Source organism: Rousettus aegyptiacus, unplaced genomic scaffold (genome assembly GCF_014176215.1).
Source record: "Rousettus aegyptiacus isolate mRouAeg1 unplaced genomic scaffold, mRouAeg1.p scaffold_m13_p_13, whole genome shotgun sequence".
NCBI classification, from domain to species: domain Eukaryota; kingdom Metazoa; phylum Chordata; class Mammalia; order Chiroptera; family Pteropodidae; genus Rousettus; species Rousettus aegyptiacus.
In genome coordinates, this window is record NW_023416288.1 from 19,059,033 (window position 1) to 19,074,290 (window position 15,258).

Below are 15,258 nucleotides of genomic sequence, written 5' to 3' on the forward strand. Positions count from 1 at the left end.
CTTAAAGCCTATACCTGGCCTTGGATGTATCCATTGGTTTCATTTTAGAATGATGGTCACATGAACAGCATCCATAAATGAAAACAGCATAAATATATATGATATATGCTAAAGCAATTTGACATATTTCAGCTTTGTTGCCTGGCTACTCACAATATTAGTATCTTTTCTTTTGTGAACTCTGAAAGGATAATTTTGCATTTAAGTACCTACAAGCCCTCAGGCCTGTTCTGTCCACATGCGTGTGCAAATGACCACCACCTCTTGCTAGACTTCGCTCTTTAATTGCTTGCAGGTCCTATCAACTACGCTGACTGTTCTGTTAAGACTTTCCTATGGAGGAGTGAGCTTTGTACAGCATGTTGTCAAGTATCTTAATTTTACTCTCAGATTATATCATTTTAAACTTAGGTTTGTATAGGGAAACAGTAAAGCAGAGAGCTCCGAAGTCCGGTTGCCTGGGTTTGAATCAGAGCTCTCAGCTTGAAAATCTTGCGCAAGTTATTTAGCCTCTGTGTCTCCATTTTCTCATATGTGAAATGAGGGTAATAACAGTACCTACCTTATAGCATTAGTATAAAGATTAAATGAGTTTTCATGTAAAACATTTAAAATGTACCTGGTATTTTAAAAAAATAATAATAAAGATAACAGTTTATTGCTGTTATTATTTGCTAGTTACAGAGAAGTTTTATATTTATCTTTTCATTTGATTTTTATAATAAGATTGGGAGGACTTATAATAATACCATACTTTATTGAAGAACTTGACCTTTATAGAATTTAATTGATTAGCCCAGGATTATGCAGTAGGCAATAAATACCAATTAACTGGGGCTTGTGCCTACTGTCTAGATGTCTTTCCAACACTCCATGTCACCTCCAGTTACTTATGCATCTTATGATGTTTTTTCTTTTTGAAATTTAGGAATTATCTCACAAGCATACTAAGGAAGAAACAGACAAAATGCTAAGAATCGAATACTTTAAAATCATTTGTCCCCTGCTGTTTCCTTTTTTCTTTTTCTCTTTTCTGGCATACAACTCGGTGAGAAATTGTACCTTCTCCCGGAGATTATAAGAGAATAGGATGGGGGATAAGTAGAGAGAATTCCAAATTAATTATTTTTGCTAGTCTGGATTTCCTTTATACTGCAAAATGGAAAAAGTATAGAAAGTTCTGTTTATATTGGGGATAAAAATCTCAGGAAAAATAAGGTGATAATGTAACTCAAAAGAGATTTTACCTTTGTGTGGTTTTGGAGTGAGAAATACAAAACACACTACTTTTTAAATTAAAGTTAGGAATAGAAAACTATCAAAATACTAAAGGAATAAAACAACAAATAATGAAACTGTCTAAAAGAGAGAGGTGTCCAAAAACATGGTGGAAGGGAAACTCAGATACCTCTGAAGGCACAGTGTCTTCCTTTTCGTCCGTGACTTCTGAGTCAGTCACTCCTTCTCACCTTTGAGGCTAAAAGGGTTGTAAGCAAAGGCATTAAGTAGGGGCGAGAAGGTTCGACTGAATTTCATCATAGTAGAGAGTATCACCACCTTGTATAAATTCCAGATGAAAATCATGGGTAGTAAGGGTTGGCTGTCATCAGCATGCTGCCTCACCGTAGCTAATGCCAACTTTTGAATCAGTAGCCAACTGAGCTTCTAGCTTGGCTGCCTAGCCAGCTCTATATTTTTAAAACCTTAACTCTGGAGTTTCTCTGCTTCAGTCATCACAGAATTCCATGTGTACCAACACTACAAAATACTTTTGAATTAGAATCATAATTGTCGAATTATTTCTAATTGCAGTAGAACTTTTACAGGACTGAAAGGAATTTATGTAATTGAAACAGTAGAACAGAGAAGAGGGACTTTTTCTATTTCTCAAAAAAAATAATAATAATAATTTGTGAGCTCTCACAGTGATTTGGTTAACACTAATCACATCTCATCATAACAGCCTCTGTTCTCCCATATAGACTGACGTTGGGTCCAGAACTGTGTAAAACATATTCCAGAAAGAACAGTTACTACTGAGTAGTTGCTTAATGCAATTGAATTGGTTTCACAAGGACTCTGATGCCAGGCAGGTGATAGACAGGATTAACTGCAAGGTCCTCTTGCAGTTGCGAAGAGCTGGGAATAAACTCATCACCCCTGTGAGACTTTCTCAGAAAAAGGAGGGAAGATTCAGTAATGAATTGGTAATCTTATCTGTTAGTCCTTTCTTCCAGTTCCTGTAAGATTATAAAATGTAAGGAGGTCATTTATTCAGTTATAACCTGAGGCTATAGGATGTTAAAGAGGTAAGACTTGCTAAGTTTGGTCTTGGTTTTAGTTTTGTCCTCCCCAAAGAGTAAAGAATTTATTGTGTTCCTTGTGGAGACATAATGATTCAAATACATCATCAGCATGAAACAAATAGATGAAGTTAAAATAATAATAAATAAACCCTACAAAAAATATAGTTTCATTCTGTCCTTTTCAAATATGTGTTCAGTGAACATTCAGATTTAAACAGGTAACATAGCAGATAAGAAAAGTAGGAAACTTAGTCGTCAGAGCTTGTTCATCCCTTAAAGTACACACCAAAGAGTAAAATAAAATCCAATCCTAAATTCTAGTTCAGTAGCCACTGGTGTCGATGGATTGTCTGCCTTACATCTCTATGGGAGAAGCTCTCAGTTTAGTCACTAAGGGGAAGGCTCCTGTGAGCAGATCTGTGTCTCTTAGAACAAGGCGAGGTGATGGCTGTGAGGAAATGGCAGAGAAGGGAGATGGCACTCTTCTGGAAGCAAATCCAGGTGGAAGCAAATCTGCATTCACCTTAAAAGTGTGAACAGTGGGAAAAGCGCTGTCCTGGAATCCAGGTATTCATCCTGACTTTGCCATAGGTAAATCTGACTTTCTTGGGCCTTGGTTTCCTACAAAACATAAGTGAAGCCGACTAAAGCTGCTTGGTCTCTAATTCCCCATCCATCTCTATCTGCACTATCGGATATGGTAGGCTCTGGTCAGATGTGGCCACTGAGTGCTGTGGTGCGATCAAATCCAAGACCCACGGAGCCAATCGAAATGAATAGTGAGCCTTTATTAGCCGGCTGGTGACTGACTCTCTACCACGCAGGGTTAGAAGAGATCAGCTCCGAGCTCCCAGAAGAGGCAGTTTATATAGCCACCAGCACATCCCTGAGCAGATCACCACACCCTGGTTAACAGTTGGCCGTTAGCATATCCTTGATCAGATTACCCTGGTTAACAGCATCCTTGATCAGATTACCACACCCTGGTTAACAGTATCAGAAGTAAATACTTAATGCTGGCTTACTGGAAAATTGTCCACCCATAACATGAGCACGTGAAATGTGACTAGTCTGTATTGAGATGCATCGTTGGAGAAAATGCATGCTGGATTTCAAAGACGTAGTATGAAAAAAAAGGAAATATCCTATTAAAAATTTTATAATATTGTAATCAGTATTGGAATCACGTAATAATATTTTGGGTTAAATAAAATATATTATAAAAATTAACTTTACCTTTAAAATTTTTTTCATGTGGCTACTAGACAATTTTAATTTATATAATGTGGTTCATATTATATCTCTATTGGATAGTGTTGCCCCATATGAGTCTATGAAAAACAAATTCTTGATTTCTTACTCATTTAGTTGTTCTATAAATTAGCATGTATTCTTATTTATTTTTTATCTATATATACTTCTCTTTGTTCCAGATATAATTTGTTTATATACAAAAGTACATATGATACAAAATAATTTATTTTAAAAGTAAATTCGGATGGGGAAAAAGAAGACAAAATAAAAAGTAAGGTTGTTACTTAAAATAGGACATCTTCAACTATACCTTCTTCATAGGAAGTATAACAGTGGCCTTCGGTAAAAGCCAAGAGCATAATGCCAAAGTGGTTAAGAGCCTTGATTCAAATCCCAGCACTTAACATCTTAAGCAAGTTACTTAACCTCTTTGCGCCTCAGTTTCCTCATCTGTAAAACAGAAACATATACGTGCCTCACATGCCTCTTCAGATCATTGGGAGTATTAAGAGAATCACATTTAAGCACATTCTAAGCTCTTAATAAATCTAAACGGCTATCATAATTATCTAAATTCTGATCACAAGAATATAAAACAAAGTATTCTCTAGATCTGTTCTGCTGGCAGTCTTGTTCATCCAAGGGCGACTTCGGTAATATCTTGAAGATTGACTGGGCTATGCGGATTATAGTTTAGACAACTCTTCATAGATGTCATTTCAAAGAAGCTTTAGATAAATCCTGGCTTTACAGTAAGTTTGAGATCGTACCCCATGACCAGTACCTGGAGGGCAGCTCTGCCTGTTAGCACAAGCAGAACCTCCACCCCTGAGCTGGAGTGGAAACACACCCTTTCAGCAGAGTCAAGGAGCGGGCTGAGCACATGTGCAGGAAGAGAAAGTACCTCACCTCTGCCCAAACCTGGTCCACAGAAGCACCCACGGGGGAGCCAGAATTGTCCTTTAAAATTAAAAAAAAAAAAAAAAATGAAACAAAAATGCATTTGTAAATGGCAAGCAGAGAATGGCCATTAGAGAAAAGCAGAGTAATTTGAACCTAGGAAGTTTTAAGGCACACATTACTGAGCCACTTTGTGGCCATGAATATGACAGAAACTCAGTAAAACACCTATGGATGCTTAACTTTTGCACTAGAACTTCTATGGGTTCTCCCCTTCACTTGATATTTTTCATGTCCAAACGTAGCTTTGTTCTTAAAAAGAGGATTATTTGAGTTATACATTAAGAGGAATTTTTAGTCTCCAGTTTGAAAACCTAGCTTTTTTGTTTGTTTGTTTCAGTTCTACTTAAAAATCTTGTCATTTTGTTTATACATCTAGTAAAATTTTGTATAAAATAAAAGCAGTCACTTTCAAAGACCTTTGAATGTTAGTTTAGTCTTGGTAATACAGACTTGTTTCTTCATAATTGTCCTATTTTTAGCTGCATTTACAAATTTAATCTATTCAGTTTTCTTTTTTAAGTACTCTTCAAGGTCTGAAATGTGACAAACTTGAATTTTTAAGAAGTCAGCAATTTTCCATTCTTAAAAAACTCTCAAAAATACAATAAAGTGATAACTGCAGTGACTCTGAACATCCCAATATTCCTGTTTTGGGGTTTTTTTGTTTGTTTGTTTGTTTGTCTTTACATCTTAATCAGTTAAATCTGAAACCATTTAAATATATTGAGATAGAATTAGCAGTTAAGTTTTTCAAATTTTTAATAATACACATTTTCTTAAATCCTAAGCAACACATTATTCTTAAACTTAACATTTTTGTTTTGATAATATGGATTTCATTTTAAACCTTCCCTATATGAGGAAGACTCACTAAGAGAACAGTTTCTCTATCTCAGATGAGTGTAGGGGAGGGAAAAATTGTCTTTTTCCCTCCATCTTCCTAGGTCATCTGGCCAGAGCCCTGTAAATTAGACTGACAGAAGACAGATTAACAAGAGAAAAGCAAACAAATGTATTTAATATAAATTTTCTGTGATACAGAAGACTTCTTAAGGAAATGAAGACCCAAAGAAGGGATTAAGCCTGAGCATTTTTATGGTAAGTTTGATGAAGAATGAAAAGTCACAGAAAAATGTGATAGGACAATAAGATATGAGATGAGGATAGTGAACTAGGGTAAACTTAGCAAGGCCTGTGCGTTCGTTTGTTTAGATTCCTCTTTGGGTCCCCCATCTACAGAAATAAGGGTGAGCTTTTCCTCCTGGTCTAGGGAAGGGCACAGGGAGGGACCCTTTCACGTGAGTTTGATGACCTGCATCAGGGTGGATGGGGAGATCAGAGAGCCCTTTCTGCACCTGCTGTTTCTCAGATTCCTTCAGCTTAAAATATTCATTACAGCAAGGTGTCATATTTCGAGGTAGCATGTCTTGAACCCCGGCATAAGTTTGAACACTTGTACAGTGACCAGCTCAGATGGGCTGTTGGTTATTGAGCAGAGATTTAGGCCATAACTGAGGATCTGGAAGTAGGATACATCCAGGTGGTTGCCTCAGCTGCGGATGGACACTTGCTTGTCATAGCTGTCATCCGTTAGGGTCTCCAGGTCCCCTTTAGAAGGGGCTGGCTTTACAACTTCAATCTTCTTGATGGATGTTAGAACCACACAGAATTGCTTCATCTGATATGGGTAAATTGATGTCTGCAACCCTTCTGGTTTTTCTGATTTTCTTCAATTAACCTCCTTTACTACTTGTTTGAATTCTATATTCTGTTTATGCTTTTTCTGTTCTGGCAGCTCCTGAACTACTAATTATATTTCGATGACATCCAATTAGATTCTGAATACTTCATACACCTTGTACTTGAAGCCTACCAACAAAAATCACCATGGAATGTTTACCTGAGAGATTTAATTTAGGGGTGCTATCCCCAGGAGAAACTGGTTTCAAGATGTACTTAAGTGAGTTAATTGCTCTATAGAGTTGTTAACTATAAACCATTTAAGTGCCAGGAAGCAGTCACTCCCCCTACCTCATCCCCCACCCCCACCCCCAAATGAGCACTGTCATACCTTATTTTTGGACTACAGAGACTTCATTTGAAGCCATTCTTTCTCTCAATTCCTAATAATAAAACAATCAGATATGTAGCTGTGACTTGTAATTCAGTTTTTTCCAAAAATGATAATGAGCCATTAATGTATAAGCTAAAAAATGAAGGTGAAGGAAGTACAGGACACATGCCTATTTGATCCTCTAGAAATTATTTTCTACCAATCTTGATTTTTCACAAAGATTATTAAGGATCTATATGGAGCTTATGCACCTTAGCCCATGACCTGCCATCAATCAAAAAAAAGTTGGGGAGGGAGGAAGGGAAGAAAGAAGAAAGAAAAGGGAGGAAGGAGAGAAGGAAGACTGTTACGTAAATCTTTACATATTTCTCCACAAAGTTACAGACTGTAAGAGTGGTCAGTAATAGAACAACTACTACCAAAACTTCTCTGTTTTTTCCATAGGCCCAAGAGTTCACTTTCTCTTGGAGGAAAAATGGTATTTATTCTGGAAAGCATGTTTAGTAATCTGATAGGTCTATGATTTAGAGTAATGGAGAGTTTACTTTTTTAAATGAATATTCTGTTCTGGGTCCAAGCACATAGAACTATACCACTTGTCAGTTATTTGTGGATACTGGTAAACACACAAAGGTTACAGCAGTTCTTGGAGTTTTAGAGTCAAGGATACACAAAGTGAGGGGAACAAGATACAGCCTCAGCAGGGTACAGCCAGACCTCTGGGAGAACTGGAGAATACTTTTCAAAGTAACCCAGAACCTGGTGGTATGCAGCTGAGAGGATGTGGTTATCTCCTTAGAAGTGAGCTTGCATTGTTTTCTGTGGACTTTTCCTCCATGCTTTCTATTATCTTCTGTTATCTAAGAAAGCCTCTGGATATCACCTAAGGCTGAGCGTCCATGATTTCTTTCATCACACTCACGTTTGGCCTCCCAGCCTGGCCTGTCTTCTGTGCTGGGTATATAACTCCACCTGGAATTATCAGGCTTGGATATTTTCCTGGCAGTGAGAATTTTATCAAAGAGTTTAGATGTGGTCTCCAGATTTTGTTCGAAGTATTGCTTAGCCAGGATTTGAACTATCAAGAGTCCTTTTCAAAAAGTCCTTAAAAGAACAAAAATTAGGTAACAATATTCTTATTTCCTATTTAAAAAAAAAAAAAACAAAGTGTTGGTGGTTGTTCTAAAAACATTGTTACAAAGGCAGTGCATCTGGGAATGAGACTGTTTAGTCATATGTCATTAATAATGGCCTATTTATGAACTTTAAAACAGTAACCATATATCGAAGCACGGCCATACTTTATTTGAATTGTGGATGGAACTCAGAATTTCCCATTTTACTTTAATTGATTTATAACCAAAGGGGAAAATAAACATTACTTATCTCAATGATGCCCAATTACAGGACTGTGAGACTGCAGAGAAAATATGTTTATGTTTCTGCAGTTAGAGCTGTGTGAGCATTTTTACTGTAACATGGGACCTGAGCTAAAACACAGGCCTTAGCAGATAAATTAGATCTGCAGAGATTTATCTCCCCAGAGATATGTAGTTACATTTTCAAGGAGTGGAGATGGGAAGAGGCAGATGAGGCCCATCTCGGTGGAGACATTCCCAAGGCTGTGAAGCTAGAGATACTAGTCTTATCTCCCACTAGGACATGTATTACTTTCCAAAGGCTCCAAGATCCCTCTCAAGTTGAATTTGTTTACAGTCAAGAGATAAGATTCTCTCCCTCTGTCAGAGGGAAGAGGGGAACAGCTGTCCTTCTCCTAAATAACCATCCAGATACATATTTTTTAGATTTCTTACCTACAGTGTAGATCAAGTATAAGCTGACAGGTGGTTCTCATTATGTCATCCGGGCGAGAGGAAATTAGGGGATGGGGAACCAGCACAGTAATTTTCTGTAAGTAAATAATAACCTATTCTGTTCCAGAAGTCTCATATTTGCATTCAGAATAATGTTAATGCATACAGATATTAAAAACTTTAAGAGTCAGCTCAGATATGTGTTAAAATATATTCCAGACCAACTCCTTCCTTTCTCATCCCCAAATTCTAATTCAGTAAGTCTGAGTGTCCAAGAATCTGCATTTGAACAGCTGCCCCAAATGATTCTTGTCAGACTTGTTTGGGAGACACTGCACTGGTCCACAACCCAGGAATAAAAGCATTTCTTACAGAAGACCACCCTGTCTCATGCTTTCTCATGTTCAGTTATTGTACTTCTCTATTCTATCTTTTGATAGTAAGTAGATGGATTTAAGAATACAAATTGTTTTTATTTTTTTAGTTTAAATTTTAGGATGAAATTGAAGATTGACACATCTCTGTTTGGTCTTTCACTACTACCCTTGCAGACTCTCTACCCCTCCCCCCCCCTTTTTTTTAAAGAAATGCACCATTAAAAGCATCAGGTCTTTTGGGATCTTTAGTGAAACCAACAGTTGTGCTCATTCAACTTATAAGGTGTCAGTGTTCTACGAAACATCACTGACTTCTCCATTCTCTTTAGTTATCATTCTTACAATCTTACATTCTTACATTCTTGCATTCTTATCATTCTTAACTTCTTACATTTATATACTGCTTTAGAGTGTATAAATGTTTTTACATTTATGTCCCCTTTGATTCTCACGGTAATCTTTGGAAATGAACAAGAATTGTTAAGAGTTACGTTATTTATGTAAATTTGTAATATTTCAAAATATTTGAAATAAGATATCAGGAGATTGAAATTTAGTATCTATGTGGGACATTAGTTGTCTAGCCATGGTGTTGAGGCTCTTTTAATTGAAAGAGAATCTCTTTATGGCCATGACATCAAAAGCTAGCAAATGGTAGGCATCACATCAAATGTCTTTCGGACATATTGAGGGTGACCTCTTCCAAGATGCACATTCCTGCCACAACTCCTGATAATTATTTTTCTCAGAGCAAAACATAAATATAAATATGCAAGATATTAAGAATACCTGATTTCAAACTTTGTTCTCAAATGCTTTTGAGTCTTTTAAATGTTAAACAATAAACATAGACCATTATACTTTTACAGTTTTCAAAGCACTTTTACATATATTATCTCATTTAATTCTTAACCACATGTGAGATATACAAAATATCCACTGTTTACAGATGAGGAAACAGGGGCTGAGAGAAGGCCCAAGGCTATATATTCAGGAGGTGATAGACCCTCGCCCTCCAGTATTAATAAGAGTATTATGACTTCAGGTTCGGTGTTTCTCCTGTGAAAAAGCACTAAGATGATCGTGAAAAACCAATGAGGTGTGTATTCTGCTCAAAATGAGCTCTGAAATTTCCAAACTATTTAAATATATAATTTTCTGAAGTTTAGACTTTGGGGAACACGAGTTCAAGGGAGGCCAGGAAAGAATACTGGTTATGAGCTAAATGTCACTAGCAGTGAGGCACTGATATGTGACCCAAATAAAGGGAATACTGTGACGACTAACCTCATAGTAGCTCCTAAAAGACTATGTGCGTCCTTCTGATTTTAATTCATCCACGTAGATTTATTAGACATGTTTCATAAAAATTCACCATGGTAATAACAATATGAAATGTTGATCATTGTTACAGAATCCATTTGGAAGCAAAAAAGATAACAATTAATGTTCTAGTCAAAAGTGCAAAATTTTTACCCTTAGCTGTGTGGAGAACAAATTCTCAAACTGTTACTTTGAACTATATTCAGTGTCCCTTAAGAAGAAGTTCGGTAAGTTTTCCATCTGCCCTTGCTTTGTCTAACACACCCAATTCTTTTTATAAACAGGATCTTCAGAGGCAGGCTGGAACACTGGAAACCGAAGCCATCCTCTGCAGCTCAGGCCTCCCCTCGCTCACCTTGCATGCCTTTCTCGTGGTTTAATGAAAGCTGGAAAGGATCCTATTCCTTCAGAAACCTGCCTTCACCTACAAGTCCCCTCCAGCCTTCTCCTGAAACTCTAATTTCAGATAAAAAAGGGTCCAAGGTAGAAAAAACACATGGATTAAAAAAGAAAACAAGAAAACCCCAAATCTCTTCTTTCTCTTCAGTCTTTGGAAAGCATTCTCAACTTGTGTGTGTGCACTGGATCTGAGAAACCAGTGTGATAACACTGCAGTAGACAATGCATGGCGTTTCCTGTGTGGGGAAAAAGAAAGCCTCATTTAACCATCACCGTCTTTAATACTGTTCCATTCTAGATTGTGTTAATCTTTGATTTGCCTGTCTTTTCACATATTGCTACTTAATCTCAGTTTGACAGTTAAGCCATGCTGGGAAAGATGCATTTGAACCAAGGAACAATATGATAGATCTGTTTACCAAGTATTCCACCTTAAATTACATTGCAAGACTATTTTTGCTGCGCTTTTCATGATTTACTGGAAAACAAATAAATTTGGGACCGAATATGTGTTCAGTATATCTAAATGAATCTCTTTAAAACAAACCAATGCTGACATAGCACCCTTATTTATTTATTCTTTTAAATCAAACTTCCATGTCAAACGACTGCTGTAATTTTATCACAAGAGTTGTTTAGCTTTAGCAGAATTAAGAATTGTATGCATGGATGCTACTTGTTTTTAAATGCACGATGGTTATTTCCAGCATGACGCTGCAAACCTTATCTAACACTTTATCGAAACACATACAATGGCTAACTTTCACATGTTGTTTGGTCTCCTTTTATATGTGTTCACTTTTCTTTCTTAAACAGAAACGTGTGATTAATGTTACTTGAATTTAATTATTTTCTTGAAGTCCAACAGCTCACGGGGTTTTAACAGGGTTTGGGATTGTATCTCCACTGACAATATGAAATGGTAACGCGTTGTGTTGAATGTCCTCCTGCTTAAATGTTCTACTACCCTAGCTCCATGTGCTCTGATTTAGTCTCCTATTCTAAAGAGTTAGCAAACCTTGGAGTTTGTTTGGTACTGAATTCTCCAGCCTCTGGCATCATATTTATTCTTGACAACCAACTAAACCCACTATAAGGAACATAATGGAAAACTAACAGTCCGATTTCTAAGGAAGTAGACTATGAAACAAGATGCTGTTGGTCAAGTGCTTAGAATCCCTGGGAAGCCAGTCATTCTAGAATTAGAAAAGACGTTTTGACAGCAATAGACCACTTTGGCCTTGAAAATATTCAGTGTTTGAATTTGATTTGTATCAATGTTTTTTGAATAATTCTACCGTTATCTTACACTGGAGAGACTTCGGATTTGGTTCAAATGTGTTTTCACAAATACAGCTATGTCATCATTGTGGATTAATTTGACTTTAATATCCACTGAAGATTTTAACGAAGTTCTAGAGAAGTTTTATTTATACACTCCTTACCTCCCCTACCCCAAGGGGAATATTTGGGAATGTGTATCTGTGCTGTAGCCCCTTCGGTACTTGGCTGATGCCATGTGAGTGTTGTACTTTAGCCTGTAACAACTAGTGTAGTGTCAGAGTATGACCTCCCCCAGAACGTGTTATCTTGAAGGTTACATCCAGGAGAGGATCTGCCGTTTCTCACCATACTTGTCACAGCCACCAGCAAGCGATCCCTCCCAGGAGGTGCTCAAGCCACCTTTCTAATATGGATTGCCATCTGTTCCTCATAACTCAGGCCCTCCACACCATCTTCTATTTTCACTTACACTGTTACTCATCACGATTAGGGTCAAAGAAGATAGACTCATTAACATTACTCCTCTGAGCAGTTGCAGAGGATAATGGATGTTGTACCCTTGAAGAGAGATTGAAAGAGCATTCCTTCCAAACACCTATCCTTTCATCTGATGGAGAAAGCAACCAGAATTTCATATGAATCTCAAAAGGCACAGTGTTCCCAACCACTGCCTAAATTGAAGGTCATCACCAAACCAAAAATTAATTTCTCCTAAGATTACCGAAAATCACCTTTTTAGAACTTGCAACACACCTGCCTCAGGTTCATTCATGGTGCTCATTTCACACTGAACTTCATTTGTTTTTACAGAATTTTACCTTCAATGATGACTTCAGTCCCAGTAGTACCAGTTCGGCAGACCTGAGTGGCCTAGGAGCAGAACCCAAAACACCAGGGCTCTCTCAGTCCTTAGCACTGTCTTCAGATGAGGTATGCGCATGGCACTTAAAACAGAACTGCCTTCTCATTCATACTCTTTACATATGAACTATCACCAGGAAAGTTTTTTTTTTAAGGTAGATTTTTGCATGTAGAGCATCAGGACCACAGTTTCATATTTGATATGAAATCATCATGATTTCTCTCCTTTTCTGTCTCGACATAAAAATAGAGCATTGTTTCTCAGCCCCTTTAAGTGCCTTCCTTAAATAGACCTCCCTTACTATATACTTAACCTTTCTCTCATTTAAATGATATGACTTTCAACAGATGTATGGAGGTGCGAGGTAGGCACTGGAGAGCAAAAATAGGAAGCAGCTCAGAAATCTCATGGAGTTTACAAATTGTCCATTCCATTTCTCCCTCACCTTCTGCACCAACACCCCTGCCCTAAGATTCAGACATTCCTTCTGAGTTGGGCATGGCCCCTGACTGAGAACCAGTGCAGTGGAGAGGAGCCAGGTACAGCCCTGATAAGGAAGGATTACTAAGAACCACTAATTTAGAAGCCAGAGTCAAATAGCATTGCTACGAATTCTCAGGAGATTAATGTTTACAAGAGAGGCAGAAGATTGCATTAGTTATTAATTTAGTGCCCCCAAAAGATACATAGAGGAAAGAAATATTAGTATTAGGGTAGAAAGGATGGGGAGAGGCATTGTAAGTAAACATATTTTTGCTCTAAATATTTATTCTTAGTTATTTATTTCTAACGTGATTTTTGTTTTGTAAAACGTTTTTTCTCTTAAGCTTTTATGCCCATATTCTTCAGGCTTGGCATGATTTTAATTTTATTAAAACTTTGTACCATATATGTTATGTGTCTTGTTTCTATAACACTTTTCTCTTTGATTCCTTTGTTGCTCCCTCACTCAGAGCCTGGATATGATAGATGATGAGGTGAGCTATTATCAGTGGGCTGTGTGTGGTGGCTTGTTTGGTATCACTTGAACCTTTTCTCTATTTGCAGATGATTTAAAAATCAAACAATACAAGAGCGCCTTCCTCTGTACTGGGGGAGTTCCTTGTGTTAAGTGGTTTTACTCTCTGCCCTTGTCTATGTCTCAGTTTAAAAGATATTCCTGAGTCAAGGGCACCTCCAGATCCCACCTCCAGAGTCCCGCGATGTATCCCCCATCACCGTTACCTGACATAGACCACTCTGCTTCACCTCTTTCCCTTCATCTCGGCTTTCCCGTCTCTTCTGTGTTTTCTCCGTGGGTCACTGAGGCAACTTCTGTCTCTCCTCCTAAGACCTATCATTATCTTCCTCTCCTCTCAGCTTAGCGTTTCTAGGAACCAACTGCCCTTTGCACTATTTAAAGCAATATTGTGCACTGGGCAGATCTGTAGACTTTCTGAGTCTCAGTTCTTTCATTTATTAAAAAATAATTGTAGATACTGCTGCCCTACCTTCCTCATAAATTTGCTTATTGCACAAATGAAATAATGGCTTTGAAATTTCCCTTAAGAATACCTGAGGGTTTAATGCTCTCCTCCTCTAAGTGAAAGATACTTCAATATTTTTAAATGTAATTTTACATATCTCTAATGTCTTATCAGAGGATAAATGCGGAGTGATGCATTGCCTACAGAGATTAATGAAACATTTGTTTCCTCCATCTGATAATCTTTCCAAAGTGTTTTAAAGTAAAAGCTTACAACATTAGATTGTATTTTTTTAGTATTAAACTTCTTACATTGATAATGTTGTATTTAGGGGAATTTTTAAATTCCCGAGTAACTAAAAACATGTAGATAATAACTGTGTATGTGTGCTACAGACATTAGCTTATTACTTTATGGTTAAAAATACATATGGCTCTAATAGGCAAGAAATTCTTTTTGATAGCGTAACATGACATGCTGAGCCATAGCATCTCAGCCCTTTAACAACCCTGCGTGACATTCCTACCTCAGATCCTTGATGACGGACAGTCTCCCAAACACGGTCAGTGTCAGAATCGGGCCGTTCCTGAATGGAGTGTGCAGCAGGTCTCTCACTGGCTCATGAGCCTAAGTCTGGAGCAGTATGTATCTGAATTCAGTGCCCAGAACATCACTGGAGAGCAGCTCCTGCAGTTGGATGGCAATAAACTTAAGGTAAAGAATTACATGCATATGTTAGGTTATCAGGTATAATTTGTATTACTCATAGCACCTAACATGTTTTCATTAGATAAGAGCATTCTGCATATCTGAGAGGTAATCCTTGTCAACAGTCAGCAGAAAGGACATTGAATTATTTCCTAGTAATAAATGAAGTTTTGGAAAGTCATCAGGGGTTTAAATAGTAGGCCACTAGGGAGAGCCAGTGACTCGCTCCACTGCTTCCACCTGACAACACATGGTCCATGTATTAACTCTACTTACTTCCTATGTAGTGTGAGTTTTAATAATGGCCAATGTGGACTCTTTCATCACATTAGAGTTAAAACCCAAATCCCATGGATCTTCCCTTTATTCCTTTCTCCCCCACTGCCACTCTTCCCTGCACACCACTCTAAAACTGGGATGATATTTTC

At 37.5% G+C, this 15,258-nt stretch overlaps 1 protein-coding gene across 16 annotated transcripts in view; it reads left to right on the forward strand.

Moving 5' to 3' along the window:
- PPP1R9A (protein phosphatase 1 regulatory subunit 9A) overlaps positions 1-15,258 on the forward strand; it is a 258,086-nt gene that overhangs the window by 235,587 nt on the left and 7,241 nt on the right. For 7 of the 16 annotated variants that reach the window (XM_036230363.1, XM_016160841.2, XM_016160845.2 and 4 more), the window contains 4 exons: positions 10,396-10,594; positions 12,605-12,724; positions 13,610-13,633; positions 14,654-14,836. In XM_036230363.1, the coding sequence (XP_036086256.1) occupies positions 10,396-10,594; positions 12,605-12,724; positions 13,610-13,633; positions 14,654-14,836 (526 nt within the window). The remainder of the gene's footprint in view (positions 1-10,395; positions 10,595-12,604; positions 12,725-13,609; positions 13,634-14,653; positions 14,837-15,258) is intronic. The other 9 variants (XM_036230364.1, XM_016160847.2, XM_016160861.2 and 6 more) reach the window with 3 other exon arrangements.